The 17,682-nt window shown below is 35.7% G+C and overlaps 1 protein-coding gene across 1 annotated transcript in view; it reads left to right on the forward strand.

The window, feature by feature from the left end:
- Nucleotides 1-1,653: 1,653 nt before the first annotated feature.
- The window catches only part of LOC102004531, a 75,694-nt gene continuing 59,665 nt past the window's right edge, over nt 1,654-17,682 (forward strand). Inside the window, exons 1-2 of the mRNA XM_005392954.1 lie at nt 1,654-1,796; nt 2,645-2,812. Of these exons, the coding sequence (XP_005393011.1) occupies nt 1,654-1,796; nt 2,645-2,812 (311 nt within the window). The remainder of the gene's footprint in view (nt 1,797-2,644; nt 2,813-17,682) is intronic.

The raw sequence follows: 17,682 nt of genomic DNA on the forward strand, positions 1-17,682 counted from the left end.
AATCCAGTGTGGACCTTTCCTAGCTCCATTTACCTAAACCTTCATAACAAAAGCAAATCTTACACTAACCTAGTACTCTTTATTGTCATCTCTGAGAAACCATCTTTTAATAAAAGTGTTATGTTTCCTGGGAATGTTTGCATTTTCAGCTAGTTAAATGTAATTTACAGCACAAGATCTTTAAAAGATTTTTTGACATTTTTCTAAGTTACATTCTTGTCCTTGAGATGCCATATCAGACACCCACAACTGTAGTGAGAAATGGTCCATTTTGGCCCACAGTCTGTAGAGGCTTTATCCTACAACTGGCTGGTTCCACAGTAGAGAGGCATGGCAGACAGACACACAGAGATCCAAGGAAAAGAGAAGAGATAGACCTCCCCAGCCACACCCTCAGTGGCCCACCTTCCACCACTAGACTTCACCTCCCAAATCACATTTAACTATAAACTCCTTAGTGGACTAATCCACGCATAAGTATCACTACACTGTGATCCAATCCCTTCCCACAAGCCCCACCTATGGGCACAGAAAGCTTTTAAGGGACGTCTAGATACAAACCGTAACAACATTACAAGTAAATAGGATATGTGATTCAAGCAATTAACCTCTCTAGAATAAGACTCTTGAGTATAGCCTTAAAAATGGCTTTGCCACCGGTCTTCTGGGAAGTTTAAATGAAAAATGACTCAAGATACATTACCTATAGTCATCGTCACAAGAGTTACACTGGATGGCAGAATCCTTTCATTCATGGACCCAGAGTCTAAGTTGTAGAGCAGTGGCACTCAGCCCTTCTCTCTAGCCTTCCTTACGATGCTTCTGCTTAACCTTGCCATGCATGTTTTGGCATGAAAAGTATTGATCTATCAATTGTATTTTGGATCAATACAAATTTATTTTAAAACATTTGGACATTTTCCTAATACCTTCTCATGAATCCCCATATATTAGCTATTTAAAGCTGGTTGTAATCATTATAGTGAACAAATGATGTCATTAGCATACCCTGTCTCTACTAATCACCTCACTTTTGCTTTCTAATCTAGCAAAGCAAAGTTGCTTCCAAGGACAATCACTTCAAAAATAAAATTACAAGCTATCTGCCAAATTTATACATTACTGTTGCAAAAGCAAAATTTAAGATCCATGCAAAAATGTTCTTTTGTTCTTTACACCTTAAAATGAGCTCTTAAAAACAAATGAAATTGCTATTCTTCCTCGGGAGTTACACCCACCAGGAAATCCATATGACAATCCCTAAAATACAGGGTCACAATCTCATTGTGACATTGTGCTATATGAGGTCACAGTGTAATTTCCCAAATTAATTACTTTCTAGTCATATTCTGAGATAGAATAATTGATTTAATATAGCTGGCCAATACTTGTTTGTTTCTACTATTACTTATTGCGGATTCTTTTCAGAAAATTCAGATAACTACTTTATTCAGCAGTATAAATCTTTGCATATCAAATAAAAGGCAAGGCACAGCAATAAACTGAAAGTTATAACACTGGTTTTACCACTTACAACTAGGGAAAAATTGGTAAATCTATTTTCATAAATGTCTTTGTGTACTTGCTTCACTTTTAAGCAACAAACCATCTTTTACTTCTTAAATTGATTTCCGATTTCTGACACTCAATTCCATGCCACTCCACCTTCCTAAGGGTTTGCCTGAGGAAGTGTCACTTCTCAATTTATCCTCTCCGTCCTTGAATCGCTCTCCAGACATGAAGAAATTAGACATTGCTGCCATTTGCCAATGTCCTTTCTTTCACTATGAAGTTCAGTAAATTTTACCTACAGTTCCTCATCTAATATCTATCTCAAATCTAAAAATTTTACTTAAATATTTTCCTAGAAGTTCTTGCCCATAAATTACTTCTTGGTGGCCAAGTTTCCAGGATCCTTCTCTTGCTTGACTTCTCTTGAACTTTGTGTAATCCCTCACCTCCCTTTTAACTTCATTGCATACACATTCTTCCCTTCGTCCTCTGTCTCTACTGGTTTTTCTTTTGCTTTCTCTAGTTTCTCTGTTGACAACACCTTTTCTTTTGAGCAAAACCAAAGTTGATATGTTATGTGTGCAAATAAGCCATAAACTATTTAGTTCTGGCATAGAATATCTCAGTTAACCATTGTTAAAAAGACTCAACCTCTTAATACCGCTACAATGGGGATTAAGTTTCAACACCAACTTTGCTCAAAGCACTATTATTCGAACCATGACACTCTATATGGAAGGACTTATCTTCTTCAATTTATAGATGAAGAACATGAGGCCCTCGATTCATAGCATGACGTGTGCTTTCCAAACATAACCATAAAATTAAGATAAATTATAATCAAACCGAAAGTGCTTATACAGATTTTCCTCTAATAAATATAAAAAGTGCTGATATACATTCCTACAACTGTACACAGACTTTTATAGACCATTCTAAACTATGCATTTCAACTGAGTACCTGAAATGGTGTTTTACTTATAAGTTTGTATTAAAAGGCAATTAGAAATATTGCATAAGTATAATCTGCTGTTCTATTTACTGCCTTGGATTGATTTCAAAATGGCAGTCCTCAGGGTTTATTATTCCTTGCTCCTCTCTAAATTAATCTGCTCTACATCTCTTATTATAGCCAAGAAATTCTAATTACTGGAGGACAAGGAGAAGATTCCATGGAACTTGATTTAAAAACACAAGGACCCAAAGGAACTAACCTGGACTCTAACCACGTAGCAGTTGTGGCGAACCTGTGGCACGTGTGCTACAGCAGGCGCTTTCTTACCATCAAAAGTTCTAAAAGGTTCGCCATCACTGAGAGTAAGGCGATTTGAAAGCTTATCACATCCATAAGTGATATATCAGGAAAGTGTACACCCGGAGGGTCATGCAAAATGAAAGGCAGGTCTTCTTGTTCCTGGAGATTACGTATGGCTCTGGGTGGAGTATGATAATCTATATAGGATTAACATTGCTAAAACAAACATTAAATATAAATGCAAAAATGTGTGTGTATATATATATATATATATGAATATATATCCATAGACATGATTTTTCTCTACTAATATCACACATATCTATAAACTTATCAAAATTCACTTTTACTGATTATTGCAGCAAAAAAACTGCTACTGAATAGATCTTAATTTTTCTATGTTTCAGATTTCTAAAGGTAAAAAAATATGAACTATACAATAAGTTCCACTATGCTTCTATTTAAAATATACAGTAAATTCGATTTTGGCAGGGCATTAATAGATATTACTTTATTTAAATTCCATAAATAATGAATTAGATGCAATATTTCTCAAGGCAAAAACAAGTTTTCACAGGTTTTAAAATTTCTATGACATCATATGCAAAGTGAACTGCAAAGAGCATCGAACCAAATGTTTCCCATTTAAAGCTGGCCACAGGAAAGATTTCAGCTGTGTCCCGTGACATATAAACATGCTACAGGCAAGAGCTCAACAAAAGCTCATAAAAGAGCACCTGTGGTTTTTAAATTAAGCCCATTTGCTGTAATTAGCCAGCTTTATTTTTCATAAGTCCACTTTTTAAATTGTTTTTTAAACCATCCCTGTGGTGGTCATAAACACTATGCAGTTTTAATGGAGGAGGATTTTGTTTCTTAAAATCCCAGTCGACTTGAAATCAAATCATTCAGGCCACTGCTAAAGAGGTGGGGGTGAGAATGAAATTGAGGGTGCTGGGTAACTCAGTTCTAGTTGCGGGCAATTCATTCCAAATGAAGTCAACTGGTGTCTCTGTAGATTTGCTTTTCCCGTGGGGCTTAATACCTACCACCTTTACTCTTGATTCACAGCTTTCTTTTTGCATGGTCAACCTTTTAAAAATATACATGCATTCAAAAGGAAATACATTTTCAAATAAAATCTCAAGGAATATCCTACAGAATATATAGCTATGAAAATATTTTAAAATACATTTAAGAATACTCAGTACAATTTTAAATCGATGTGAAAACAGTTGCAGATTTTGTACCTATTTGAAAAACTCTGGAATTGTTTGAGTTTTCATTTTTTTCAGGTGTGCATCAATATTAGTAGCCCTAAATTTTCCCCTACAAATACTTTCCTGATCTAGACAAAAAAATCTAGCATCCATTGCTTTGCTTATTTTATAGTCATAAAAAGTGAAACATCTGATTCTTTTGTGGATCAGAACAGGGCTTCTGCAAGTTTTACTGTGTCCCTTTTTTTATTGAAAAAAATTCCCAGGAAGACTATATGTTTTAAAAAGAAAAGTATTTTCAGACTCATGTAATTTCAAGATCCTATGAAAGAGAACTTTTTAAAAAACATTTGTATTATTCTGCAAAACTAAGATACTCCCCATTTTTGATAAATCACTGACATGCACAAAAGAAAATAAAAATAGTGTATTTAATGCTGCCAAATCCCTGTCTTCTTTGATGTTGTTAGACAGCTGACCATCAATAGCAGCTCTGTGTTTCACAAGGGGCCCCATGCATACAGATATACGCACACTGTCAAAAAATCTAGATAGGCACCAAAATTATATCAAAAAGCACAAAATTTATCAAACTCTTGATTAAAATAATTTCAGAACTAAGCATTGACTATAAGGAAAGACATAGAAACTGACACAATCCACAAAGCACAAAAAGTTTTAATTGTAACATTGTGTGCAGCATAGAGAAAGGGAAAAAAATCTTAAGTTCCCAGCTCAACAAATGGATAAGGAAACCACAGGTTATTTACATAAGGAATATTTTCAGGAACTTTTAAGCATAATTTTGTTAGTATACTCTGTTTGGAAAATAATTTGGGACTGCTAATAAAATAAAAAGTATGGACACCCTGTGATGCTGCAGTCCAATCTAAAGCACATATGTTAAAGAAATTCATACTTTTAATCATAAAATATATAGGTACAAGAATGATTACCACAGTGAAGTTTTTAATAGCAGTGCACTGTTAATAGCAATCCACATTGTTATCACTAACAGAATAAATAAAAATTTGCAGTATAAACGTATATTACATTGCTTCTTGGCCTTTTGGCTAAGATCAAGTGTAGAAACACATAATATTGCACTTGCACATATAAAAGCTGTTAACGATAGCTTTATGTGAAACAATAGATTTAGTATTTAAAACAATATTGGATTTTGAAAGTAGAATACAAAATAATGCATCCTGTACAGTTTCAGTAATTAAAAACTGTCAAAAACCAATTATACCATATTATTTAGGGAACAAATACAGTGGATAAAGTACATGTAACAATAAGAGAATACTTTTTATACAGTTAAAATTAATGACTATCTATGTTAGGCAGTATTTCTTGGAGTTGAAGATTATGACCAGAAAAGGAATAGACACTAGGCTCCTAAATCCCCTATTGTCCAGGATGGTGTACATGCCTATAATCCTAGCACTTGAGGTAGCACTGTCGCCGCTAGTTTGAGGCCAGCCTGGGCCACATAGTGAGGTAAAGGCCAGCCCTAGCTAAAGAGCGAGGCCCTGTCTCAAAATAAATAAATACATTGCAATATTTCACAATACAAATATTTTTTGTTTTTTTACATAGTGTTTTTAAATGCATAATTTCAAGCAGTTTTTAAAAGGAGAAATGTGCTATGTGTTTTAAGTTACCTGAATAACAGACTTACGTTTACTTATTGTAAAATTTGGATAATCAGAAATAATATCTATCTTTAATATTTAATATATCTTCTTCTCTATCCCCACTCTCTAGGCAGCACTTGATAGTTAATAAACTATATTTATTAAAACCCTTTATTAGGGCCAAAGATATAGCTCAGCGGCACAAGTGCCTGCCTGGCAAGCGCAAGGTCCTGAGTTCAATACCCGGTAACAAAAATGTAAAATAAAATAAAATCCTTAGTAGAATGAAAGTTTTGAAAAATATGGTGAATCCGTCTTTGAAGATAACTTGTTAGTTTCATTTCTGTTCCTCAACAAATGCTGTTCCTCCCCAAGATGGTGTCCGAGTAATGGAGGTCCCGAAGCTCGATTGACTTTTCTGGGTAGAAGAAGCCAGTGGACCAGCACATGGGCCTCTGCTGACCCTGAGCTGCACCACAGCTGTCCTCTGCCAGTCCCCCCTCTGCTGGGCTCCCTGCATTAGCAGAGCACAGGACTCCTGACCCACCATACCTTCGGTCTATGCCCAATAGCCCTGCTTGTTGACACTGACTTAAGGAAATTCTGTCTATGTTTAGCTATCTATTCTCACTCTTTAGCTAGGGCTGGCCTTTACCACACTATGCAGCCCAGGCTGGCCTCAAACTAGCAGCGACAGTGCTACCTCAAGTGCTGGGATTACAGGCATGTACACCATCCTGTACAATAGGGGATTTTAGGAGCCTAGTGTATATTCCTTTTCTGGTCATAATCTTCTATGTGGCCCCAATTAAGGGTTTCAATAAATATATTTTATTAACTATAAAGTGCTGCCTAGAGAGTGGAGATAGAAAAGAAGATATATTAAATATTAAAGATAGATATTATTTCAGATTATGCAAATTTTATAATAAGTAAACTTAAATCTGTTTCTCTAGTATGGACTCAGTTCTGAAGGTTTGCTGTGTTTTCTGTCTTCCCTCCTGACCCATCTGCACCTCAGCTGGGAGTCCAGTCCCGGTCCCAGGGCCCTCCCCTGTGGGCATCCTGGTGTCCAGTGAAGCCTATCTAACCCTGGGGAAACCACAGCTGTCCTTTAAAATGGGCTTTTCTCCTTTGCTGTGCGTGAGCACACAGCTCCGTCTCTGCAAATGCCCACTTCGTGGTAATTGCGTTCTATTTTGCCCTCAGTGATTTTTTCAAATTTTCAATATATTCTTAAATCAACTTTTCTCATGCCTTATTTTGTGGTTTAGCTGTTTGACTTGGGTTGGAGACAAGGAAGCAAAAGGAAAGTACAAGGAAATGACAAGGCTTCCATTTTTCTGCTCCTGTCCTTCTGATTCTTGCAGTTTCTTGGTTTGGTCCACAGCTTCTTCCAAACTCTCACTTCTGCAGCCTTAATAGAAACACAGTGCCTTCTCTGAGTTATGTTTAGGTCCTTCTCCCTGATGAAGACTGGCTTTGAGGAAATCATAGATAATTAATTTTTACTGTCCAAAGTTTACTCACTTCTTTTTTTTTCTGGTATGGACTGTAACAATCCACACATTCATCCCAGAGAGAAGAAGGTCATGAGCTATCTAAAATTCTATGAGGAGAGATAAAAAATATTAATTTTACTTCCCATTGTTATCCCATTATATAGGAAAATAAAAATCTGACAATTAAACAGCCCTCAAAATATTAAGAACCATTTTTGCTGGTTTAGTTTTAGGCATTTGATTACCTTCTTAGTAAAATTTCCCCAAGACATTCTAGAAGCAAAAGCTTCAGTTAAGGTGAAAAGATTCTAAACAATTTATCCTAATAATGAAAGAAGAAGAATAAATTATTCCTTTAAACATTTCTCCGTAAATATTGAGACAATCAATGGTCTAAGTTCTAGAACCAACAGGGAAGGAAGCATAATTATTAAAATATGAGAATTATTCTCAAAACAAATTAGGGAAAATAACCTAAATCACTAGAATTCGGGTCAGTGTAATGGTTCCTATATTTCACTTTCACTTCATAGTAAGCAAGTAGCATGGTAGCCTCTAAGTTCCTCATCTTTATCTCTGAAGTTTGATTATATAAAGGAGACATTTATATTCCTTATAACTTTAGTTATAGCTATAACATAGATAAACAAAAGCATTTATTTATTTTTTATTTATTTTTTTGTTTTTTCTCCGGTACCGGGAACCGAACTCATGACCTTGCGCTTGCCAGGCAGGCGCTTTGCTGCTGAGCTAAATCCCCAGCCCCTAACAAAAGCATTTAAATTACATTCAGTAAGTGAAAGAAAATACAACTTCCATTCCAAGCTCAGGTCTTCCTATTATTTCCCTAAATTCCTGAAGCAAATTGGCTAGGATAGAACATTCCCTTCAGGTATACTTTTGACTTTTAGTGTTAAAAAGTAATTATTCCAAAACTAATATTATGTATTCATAAGTAGTAAACTAAATAGACAAAGAGTAAACAGAGAGAAGGTGAAGTTAATAAGGTTTTCATTAGGTAATTGTTTCTAGTCCTCACCAGCAGATCCACATGAGGCCAGCAGACAATGGTAAAGCCTGGATTATGAAAAATAACAGAAATAAACCAGGAGGAAAAGTGCTAAGTTCTGAAATTCCTTCCTTTGTTGTTGTTGTTTTGCTTTGGTTTGGGTTTGGTTGGGTTTGGTTTTGAATTTTTGAGACATGTCTTCCCATGTAATTCAACCTGACGCTGAACGCACTGCGCAGCCCAGGCTAGATCACACTCATGATCATCCTGACTCAGCCGCCCGAGTGCTGATACAACAGTCATGCGCCATCATGTCTAGCTTTGAATCCCTTTGGGAAAACAGTTTCACCCTCTCATTTTGGGAACCACAAGTGACTTTAGATACCAGCATTTTTCTCAGGCGAGCTGCCTTAACTGCTTTGGCTTTATATTCTCACATACTAACAAGTAAAACTTTCATCGTTGCTCCACATATACAAAGGCATAAAGGATCCAATCTCACGCAACTTCTAAGTAACTAAAATCTTTGTTCCATTGCTCCTCTGCATTGATTAAAAAAAAAAAAATTCAATGAATGAAAACGCCTAGTATTGAGGGGGAAAACCCCAGGAATATCTATTGGATTTGTCATTTGTAAAATAATTTAAGGAATGACAACACTTTTACCTAAAAATTTAGAGACATAAAAATAGAAATGTATAACATTTAATAGAAGATTCTTGCATACAATAAGAAAGCTTTTGCAGTATCTATCCATTTGTATCAGGCTTTGAGATGACGAGTGAGAAATACTGATACAAATTTTATGACTATTTGGCCAAGTCTCCTCCTATGTATTTCATACATAATTTTTCACACATTATCTGTATTTGTTTTCTATTACTGCTATAATATATTACTGCTAAATATATGATTTCAATCACTTCACTCTTATGAGTCCATGGTTTCTCTGGTTCAGAAACGTTAGATTGCTCTGCCTGGATGAAAACTAGGAACTGAGCTCTGCATGAAGGCTGTGGAGACGAGTCGATTCCAGCCTCACTCGGGCAGTGTGGAGAGCTCATTCTGGAGTTGCAGAAGGAGTTCTCTTTACCTGCTCACAGCCAAGGAGCCTCCTGGGCTCTTGGAAGGCTGCCTTGTGTCCTCACAGGTGACATCCCTCTCAGAGCCAGCAATAGCACCTTCAGTCCCTCGCAGCCTTGTAATTGTCTGATTTTCCATTCTATCATTTCTCTTCTCCTCTCTCCTTCTGTTTTCTTCTTGATTTCAGCCAGCAAAACATTTCTGTTCCTAACAGTTCATATGATAAGATTGAGTCCACAGAAACATTTCAGGATAATATGTTTCTTTGGAAATGCATAATTCTTAGTTACATCTAAAAAGTTGCTTTTGCATGCCACAAAACGTATTCAATCTCCAGGGACTAGGGTATAGATAATTTGAAGTGTCATTATTATGGCTACCATTTCATTTAATTGAGAAGAATCTTTGGAGGGAATAATGAACCATGGGGAGAGAAAAAGGAAAGGAACAAAACAAAAGAAATGGAAAATCTTTCCTCTGAAACGATTTTCATCCATCACGTCCTGTCCCATCCATATGTATCATGCACTTACCGCTGCATGAATACCTTCACTCAGACTCTTTCCATGGCAGAGGGTATATCCTGCTTCATGCACTGCCCCTCCAAAACCGTAAGCTGTTCTTGGCTTTCTAAGAAGACCCTTCTTCCTGTACACAACCACCAACATTTACTCAGTCTTACTGAACTCTTTATTTCTCTGAAAATCTAGGTACTCAAAAATCGGATCACTTAGCACTTTCTAATGATTTCCTAATGTAAGTCTCACCTCTTTGGAGCAATGCACTGCATAAGAGTGAAGAGCACGCGATCTGGAGCAGAATGCGTCAGTCATTTCCCAGGTCACATTCTCGATCTGCCACTTACCACTTGGGCACCTTAAACAAGCTCATAAACGTCTCTGTGTCTCTGTTTCCTCCTTGGTAAAGTTAAAATAACAACAGTGCCATCAGGAATTTAAGAGAATCAACCAGCACATTGTCTTTAGAACATATCTAGCCCATACTAGTTCAATAACTGCTAACTGTAATTACTACTGTTAATAAACATGGGTTTGAGAATATATTTTATGTTTAGATTACATTAATTAGGCTCTAATTACTTTGCTGCATTTAATTTCCTCTTGGTATTTTGGATATAGACCAAAAAATGTAGGTGGAAATTAATAAAGTTCACACAAATTTACATTGATATTCTAACAGTCATTATGCTACACATTTAGTTTTATGTCACTAAAATTTCAATGGTTTATTGTTATTTGCATAAGAACTTATACTTAGCTGGCTCTTTTACAGTCAGGAAATCATAGTTTATTATTTTAGATTATTATTTTTAAATTTTAAAAAACTGTGCACAAATCTTACTTGGGCCCAAATCTTTAAAGCAAAAGATATGTAATTAATGGTACAAAGTAATGCAGACGAGAAAATCCACAGGAAAATAAATGACACCTAAATGGCATCCTCCTACTGGTCTCAAGCTCACGAATATTACCTTTTTAATTTTCTAGGAATTGTTGTGGTTTCTAAAATAAACTTTGTTCTATTCCTTTTTAGCAAACTAAGCTGTAGGCAAAATATATCTTTATTAGTACCAATAAGAAAATATATCATTTGCTCATTCATTCAATTATTATTCATTAATGTTATAGAATATACCTAAATAATGGATCATATTATTAACCACCAGTATCTGAAATAATCTTAAAGGTAAGGATCACAATATTCTGTTTACAGAAACTCTGAGAAAGTAGGTAATGGTCTATAAGCACCAGAACTTGCTATTGGCAATACCCAAACACAAATTCTACTCTGTCATCCTTACAAGCCTATGACAAGTTACTGAGCATTTTCTATGCAGTCAACTATGTATGGTACCCCCGCACCTTGAGAAACATTTGTTTCATTTTATAGCTTAATAAACAAGTTGAATGAATAAATGAAATATATCAATGACTAAGGTCAAGTATTTTGAGTTGCTATCCCTTTTTTCTTCATTTGAGAGCATAGAAAGAAAGAAGTTAAGAGAATCATGTATTTAAAAATAGTGACAGCATTAGAAATGCTTTTGTCTTCAGCTAAAGTAACCCCATTAGCAGTGGCTTAAACATGTGGTTGTATTAATAAATTTCTAATAGCAGAAGCCCAGAGTTTAACTTAGCCGTTCAACTACACAAGGCCTTTCACTCTCTCTTTTAGGTTTCTCTTAACTCTTCCCTCATGACTGCCAAGGGTAAGAGTGCTGCCACTTCAAGCTGCAAGCTCCCAAGTAACTGTGTTCATAGGCAGAGGTTTGGTCAGGGTGACGGGCCTCCTAATGTCTGTCTGTCTGTCTGTCTGTTTCTTTCCATCTCTCAGTAGAAAGGAATTTTCCCAGAAAGTTCTTCAGCATAGTTATTCTTATGTCTTTTTAACCAGAACACAATCATATGCTCAAACTTAGACCAGGTCAAGTATATAGGATCCACATAGCTGACCAGATCCATCACCACCACGCTGTGCACAGAGCACAGTCCTTCCCCGGAATCTGAATAAAACAAGAGTTCTGTGAGCCAACCCGACAGCCAGGCGACTTCCTTTGTGCTCTTTCTGTGTCACACGAGGGAAAGGACTTTACATTTCTCAAACATCTCAGATACAAATGACATTTTCAGCACTGTAATTGCATGTCTGGACATCATGAAACAAATGCTATCCATGACAAAAAAATAATTCACACAAACCAATGTAATGGTTATTTTTGTTTTACCCATTTATCAGCAGATCTCAGCAAAGAAGTAGAGGGAGCTAAGACAGGAGCTAAGACTCCAGCTCCTGTTTCCATGACTCCAAGGCTGGAATTTATAAGGTCTAGGTTTTTACAGACTATGAGCACTGCCTAAATGTCACTTGAGAGCCGCCACTCCCACTAAGTGAGAGGAGTTTTTATTTCATGTGTCTTTTCTCCTTTACTTTGTAACAGTTTTAATATGGACTGCTGCTGGTTTAGATCAAATCAAGTATCTGTAAGATCATATTCTGTGCAAAGTAGCGCAGGTATAGGAAACCAAAATATCAAGTGTCCACCTTTTTGGAGAGAATAGGTGGTATAAAAAGTCATTAGTGTGACAGAGGATGAATCTTTTTATTTACATAGTGTCTTAGCAAAAATATTCTCTCTCTCTCTCTCACACACACACATACACACATTCACACACATACACCCACATATAGATGATTTTGACTGACCTCCACAAAAACTAAACATAATATGTGAACTATTGTATAGGAAATAAATATGTGCCTGCCTCTGTAGGCTACAATTACGACTGTGCGAGTGTTAGTAATGGCTGAACAAGCCTAGAAAATGTCTAATAAAATCAGCTTGTTTTCAATCAATAATAGATTAATTGAATTTAATGTGGTGGGTTTAGAAAAAGTCACCATAGCTAATTGTTCCTACAGGCCGTGAATGCCTCTATGTGTGATATATACTATCACACTGCTGTATTTGAGCTAAGGGTCTTAGTATTAAATTACCTTGAAACATCGATGTTGAAGGTCCTACACCTCATTTCCTATTTGTGTTTTAAAATGGAAGATCACTTTTTCTTTAAACATTTAGTTTTTATATTTTGCATGTGTCTCCAGCTAGAGATATTAACCTTAAAATAATGCGGTGGTGTTCCTTAATGAAACAATAGCAATCAATCCCGAGAAGTATCTTCAGATGTTAAAAATATGCTGTAAAATTGATTGATTGTCTAAAGCACATAGTATCACCCAGTAGCTAATAAGCAGAAGTTAACTACATAATGACTGCCACCTGTCATTATTTTTCTAATTTACAGCTTAGAAAATTATTGCTCATTCACTTGTAAATGTCACTGACATATGGGTTAACCTGTATAGTGATTTAAAAATCCATCAGTTTTCTAAAAAGAGTGGAACTTTCACAAAAAGTTAATGCTATCATTCCCCTAAGAGTTCTTCTAATATTGGAGAGCTGTGTGCCTACAGCTACATAGAACTGAACTGGTGTAAGTATGCGTATGTCTGTTCATTGGTGGGTCAATATCAAGCATTTAAAACAGGGGTTCACCGACATCTCATTGTTTGCAAGAATGAACACAAAAGGGGTAAATAGGAGGGAGAAAGGACACTGAACTGTACTGTCTGAGCTGTTTGATGTTATGTACAGGAGAGACTGCTCGTAGTAGCAACTGTAACAGTAGTGGTAATGAATGATCTACATAAAAATAATCAGAATAAAATATACTACTATGATTATTGAATGCCCGCTGTCTACCAGGCCCAGATATTCCAGAGATTTGTGGTCATTGCAAAGCCTTGCAAAAAATGATACGATTGCTGACTCCTGAATTTGTCCAGATTGCGCTGTGTCCCTTGGTTGCATCGCACATGCTTAAAACCTGCTGTCATGAGAACTTTGTGACTTTGTCCTCAGTTGCTTTATGAATTAAGAGGAAATTAAATTCCAACAAAAGTCAATGTCCTCTTCAATTTCTCATGCACTATTATAACCAAGCAAACATCTTTATTAGTAACCAGAGATACTGAAACATCATGATGGAAGTTTTGCTCTGCTAAAATAAAGCCAAATAATTTGACTTTTATTTATTGGACACTAATGAGATAATAGAAACAGTTAACTTTTTAAAACTTAAATATAGCATTTAACTAAAAAGTGAAATCCTCTTATAAGTGATTTTGAAAGTAATAATTTTAAATGCAAATATCCTGGGTACAATTGTGTTATCTGCTAGAGAATCTAGTTTCCTGCTTCAAAGTACCATTCAAATGTTTTCTAATTCTTCAAAAACTATCATTCAGCAAGGAACAATGGCAAAATTAAAGTTAACCTCTTTGGGGAGTACACTCTGCTAGGATCTAAAAGTGTCTCAAGACTATTGTTCAAATATTCCCTTCATCTTATACTATTTGTGGGACTCGGTAGAATTAATTCATTCTTGTGAGACTCAGTTTCACTGTCTGAAGATGAAACAATAGCTTAAAGATTAAATGGTGGAGAGCATGAGCACCTGGAATACAGGAAGTACCCCAAATCTGTTAGAGGTCTTTGTCATCATTTTCCTCATCTTCAGGGTATGATCAAAAACTCTAATGAATGTTTTGATTTTTTTAAAGTTTATTACGTAAAATGCATATCATCATTAACTCCCTTCAAAATACTTCCTTCTTGGTCCATTTAAAGCACTTCTAGAAGTCCGCTTCTGTGTGTGAATCTGTGCTGTCATAGCTGCCTTGGTGCCTGAATCCATTCACTATGTTTACCTTTCGTGCTCATTTTGACTTTTGAGAAAAGCCAGAAGTGGTATGGTGCCAGATGCAGTGAATAAGGTAGACAAGGGCCAACTACCACTTTTATGAGCCTATCTTTTCTTTAGATGGTACTCAACAACAACATTAGTTATAATTTTGATCACATTTTGTAAAGACACTCACGAAAGAGGATTTCCAGAACTGCTTCACAATTGACAGGAACAACAGGATAAGCATGTTTGAAGCAAGGGGATGTCTGAGAGAGGATTAATGACAATGTGTCTTTTACTGTAATACATTTTAAAACTTTAAACACATCCTATTTTTGGATTATCCTTTGTATATGCTACACTCACTTAATAGATCAAATTTCTATGCATTTCTGACCTTCCTTTGTGTCAGAGGGATCCAAAAGGGATGTAAAAGGAAAAATAAAACTTTATGTATTTAAATTAGATCTCCCAACAAGTACAGGAGATGTGAAAGGAAACTTGGTAAGGAAAGATTTAATCAATAAGTTAAGGGGGAGAAGAATAACAGCTTTACCTACATTGGCTCAAAATATGTCAGTTGTACGTACATTATCTTGTAGGTAAAAGCATTTTGCGATAGCTACAATAGTAATAACTGTAATTATGATAGCAACAAACATTCCCACTTATCTTCTTTCAGGTGTCAGGCATGCATTTTTTCTCTCACGAGTGAATCTGTGTGACTTGTACTAACAGCCACCTTGGAATTATATGCACAGCATAGTTAGAGTTTTCTTTTCCAAGTAACCTTCACTTTTTTAACTATTTTCGATGCAGGGATTTTAATACTATGTTTACATGTGCTTTTTCAAAAACTACATTAGGGTTACATCTATATTAACAAAAACAGCCGGATTGGGCAGATCCATGTCCTGGAACCCAGTTGTTGGTCAGTGCAGCAAAGCTGACTGTACTCACTGCCCACTCATTATTGACATGGTGTTTGGTACATATTTTTGTACTGTGTTTGTGAGATAAATGACTTGCTATTTAGTTCAGGTTGGGCTTGAACTCACCATGGCTCCCAGATTGACCTTCAGCTCATGGTCATCTTCCTGCCTCAGCCTCCTGAGTTCTGATATTACAGGCATGTGACACTACACCTGTGTTATTTAGTTACTGAATGTACTACAAAGGTACAATTTTAAAGTACCTTTTCATCTCCTATGACTTGAAGTCTACAACTTTGATCCAACTGACATTGGTCTTGATTATACCTACCAGTTCTTTGTCTCTCTTTCTGAAAAAAGTATAATAATACCTAGAGATTTATGGGTATGGTCGATCAGACAACTCCTTCTTCCATTCCTTATCATTTGTGGCTTTTCATTATTATCCTCATGGAAACTAGATAGCCAGTGTTGCTAATACCTTACTCCAAGAAAGAGAAAAATCCCTGCAATCTATAGCTAAACACAGACTTGACAAACTACTTCTGTGAAAGGCCAGGTTGTAAATATTTCAGACTTTGTTCTATTCCAAACTATCTTTGCCTCATCTACTCAAACCTGAAACTGTTGTACAAAAGCAGCCAGTCAATAGATATGCAAAATGATGTGGCTTTATTCCAAAGCTAGGGAGCCCAAAAGATTTTATATGGTGTATTTTCACTGTCATAAAGTTTGAAATATTTTATAAATTTTTATGGATCTTTCCTGAAATTATGGATTGTATAGATAATTTCTAAGTTTTTTGTGGTTTTTCTATCATTTTATGATTATTATTATTATTATTATTTAAATTTAGTTCTTCTGTGTCCAGAGAATATATTTGCTGATTTCAAGTCTTTGAAATGTAGTAAGATTAGATTTATGGCCCAACACATACATTTCTTTCCCAGAGAAAATATAATCTAATTCTAATCAAATTCTGCAAGCAGAATTGTGGAAAGAATGAAGTTCTTGAACCAAGGTACCACCGTATGTTTTCAGTTTCTGTATGTAATGTTCTATAAACACTTATTAGGTCAAGGTACTTGAATGGTTATTCAGATCGTATTACTTGTGGTTTTGTCTGCGTTATTTAGTTACTGAATGTGAGCTATGTTGGATGAATTTTCTGTTTCTCTATTTAATTTCATTATTTTTTGCTCTGTTATTAGATAGAACCACAATTTTTATAGCAATACTTTCTTAATTTCCTAAGAATTTAATCATTATGAAATGACATTGTATGTATATCTCAGGTTGTTTCTCAGATTAATATAAGCATATAACTTGTTTCTCAGATTAATATAAGCATTTTAATATTTTTATGTGTTCAACATTTTTCAAGGATTTATTTTGCCTGAATTTAAAAGTTTCCCCCCCCCCGCCGGAACTGGGTCTTAGCTGATAAGTATATTTGTGAGCTTTTTCCCTTTGACGATAGTTTTGTATGCCATATGCCATCAATGACTGAAGGGAAGTTTGCATTCATTTGAGATTAGAGCCACCATTTCTCTGTAATGTCTTTTTCCCTGGCTGCTTTCAAAATTAATTTGTTTTTAGCTGTTTGCCTATGATATGACTACCATAATTTTCTTCATATGTCTCCTGTTTGAAATTTGCTGAGCTTCTTGAATCTGTATTATTATGTCTTTCAATGAAAGTGGGAAATATGCCCCCACTACATTTTCACATTGCACGTATGTTACACCTTTGATTTTCAGCAACTCCCTGAGACTCATCCTTTTTCTGGTCTTTTTCTCCCTTTTGAAAATTAGATAGAGAATTGATTTTTACCTACATTGAAGTTTAGACTTTTGTTTTTACCATGTCCATTTCCGCTTTTATACCCATCTGGTGAATGACTATTTTATTTTATAACTACATATGTGTAGTACACAATGTTGACTTTATGTATGCAAAGTCAGGACATGTACATAAAGCATCTCAATTCCTCTTTTTATCCCCTTTCCCTTACCTCCTCCTTCTTCCATATCTTGATCCCCTTTGCTTTTTGTTTGTACATATTTTCAGTACATAATGTACTTCCTTGTGGGGAGTAGGTACGCGTACGTAACACATCCCGGTTCCTTCTTCCATGCCGTGTTCCTCTCCTTCATTCTTCCTTCCTCCATCACTTGATTCCCCTTCCCATTTAAGAAAGACCTCGGTAGCTATTCCCTCTTTAAATATCTTCCCCAAAGAGTTATCGACATCACATTA

This window comes from Chinchilla lanigera, unplaced genomic scaffold (assembly GCF_000276665.1).
Source record: "Chinchilla lanigera isolate Chin_1 unplaced genomic scaffold, ChiLan1.0 scaffold00046, whole genome shotgun sequence".
Classification (NCBI taxonomy): Eukaryota; Metazoa; Chordata; class Mammalia; order Rodentia; family Chinchillidae; genus Chinchilla; species Chinchilla lanigera.